The following is a 741-nucleotide window of genomic DNA, read 5'->3' on the forward strand; positions in this document are numbered from 1 at the left end:
AGGTGAGGCCCCCCAAAGTCCAGGCGCACGCGCGGCCTCTGTAGGTGGGGGCAGCCGGACGAACAGCTCATGCGTCCCAGGTCACACGAACCCCCCCAGCCCTCTTCCCACCAGTCACACCCTCACCAAGGCTGACCCCCGTAAGTCAGCCCACGGCACACAGTAGGTCCCATCATACGTGGCCACAACCTCTTTTCCTTTTCGGCCTCACCTCCATTTCTCCCAGTGGCCGTGGGAGGGAGGGAGGAGGAGAGGGAGAGAAACACGTATGAGACAGATACAGCAACGGGCTGCCTCCTGCATGTGCCCCAACCGGTGCCAGGGATGGAACCTGCAGCCCAAGCACGTGCCCTTGACCGGGAATCAAACCTGCCACCCTTTGGTCTGCGGGTTCTAACCACCGAGCCACTGGCCAGGGTGACCATCCCTTTGTGAAGACGGAGGAGCTGTCCCCAACCCCTGTGGCTCCCGGGGACGTACAGGACGCGGGAGCTGTCGCCACAACGTCTCGTCCTTTCTGTTCGCTGCCGTCAGGGTCTCCTGGGACCGCCGCGGTGAACCTGACCTGCTCCACCAGCACCGTGGCGAGTAACGGGACACGCGGCCGGCCCTACCACGTTTCTCTGCGCTGCGCCTGGCTGGGGGGCGCCGAGGCCCCCGCGGACACGCAGTACTTCCTCCGCTACAGGTGGGCGGCCCCGGTCCCTGGGCGCGTGGCTGCTGCCCCCGCCTCGCACACTC

At 66.0% G+C, this 741-nt stretch overlaps 1 protein-coding gene across 1 annotated transcript in view; it reads left to right on the forward strand.

Moving 5' to 3' along the window:
- The window catches only part of IL5RA (interleukin 5 receptor subunit alpha), a 14,740-nt gene that overhangs the window by 2,742 nt on the left and 11,257 nt on the right, over window positions 1-741 (forward strand). The window contains exon 5 of the mRNA XM_015568306.1: window positions 417-688. Within this exon, the coding sequence (XP_015423792.1) occupies window positions 417-688 (272 nt within the window). The remainder of the gene's footprint in view (window positions 1-416; window positions 689-741) is intronic.

The sequence above is a fragment of the Myotis davidii genome, unplaced genomic scaffold (genome assembly GCF_000327345.1).
Source record: "Myotis davidii unplaced genomic scaffold, ASM32734v1 scaffold663, whole genome shotgun sequence".
NCBI lineage: Eukaryota > Metazoa > Chordata > Mammalia > Chiroptera > Vespertilionidae > Myotis > Myotis davidii.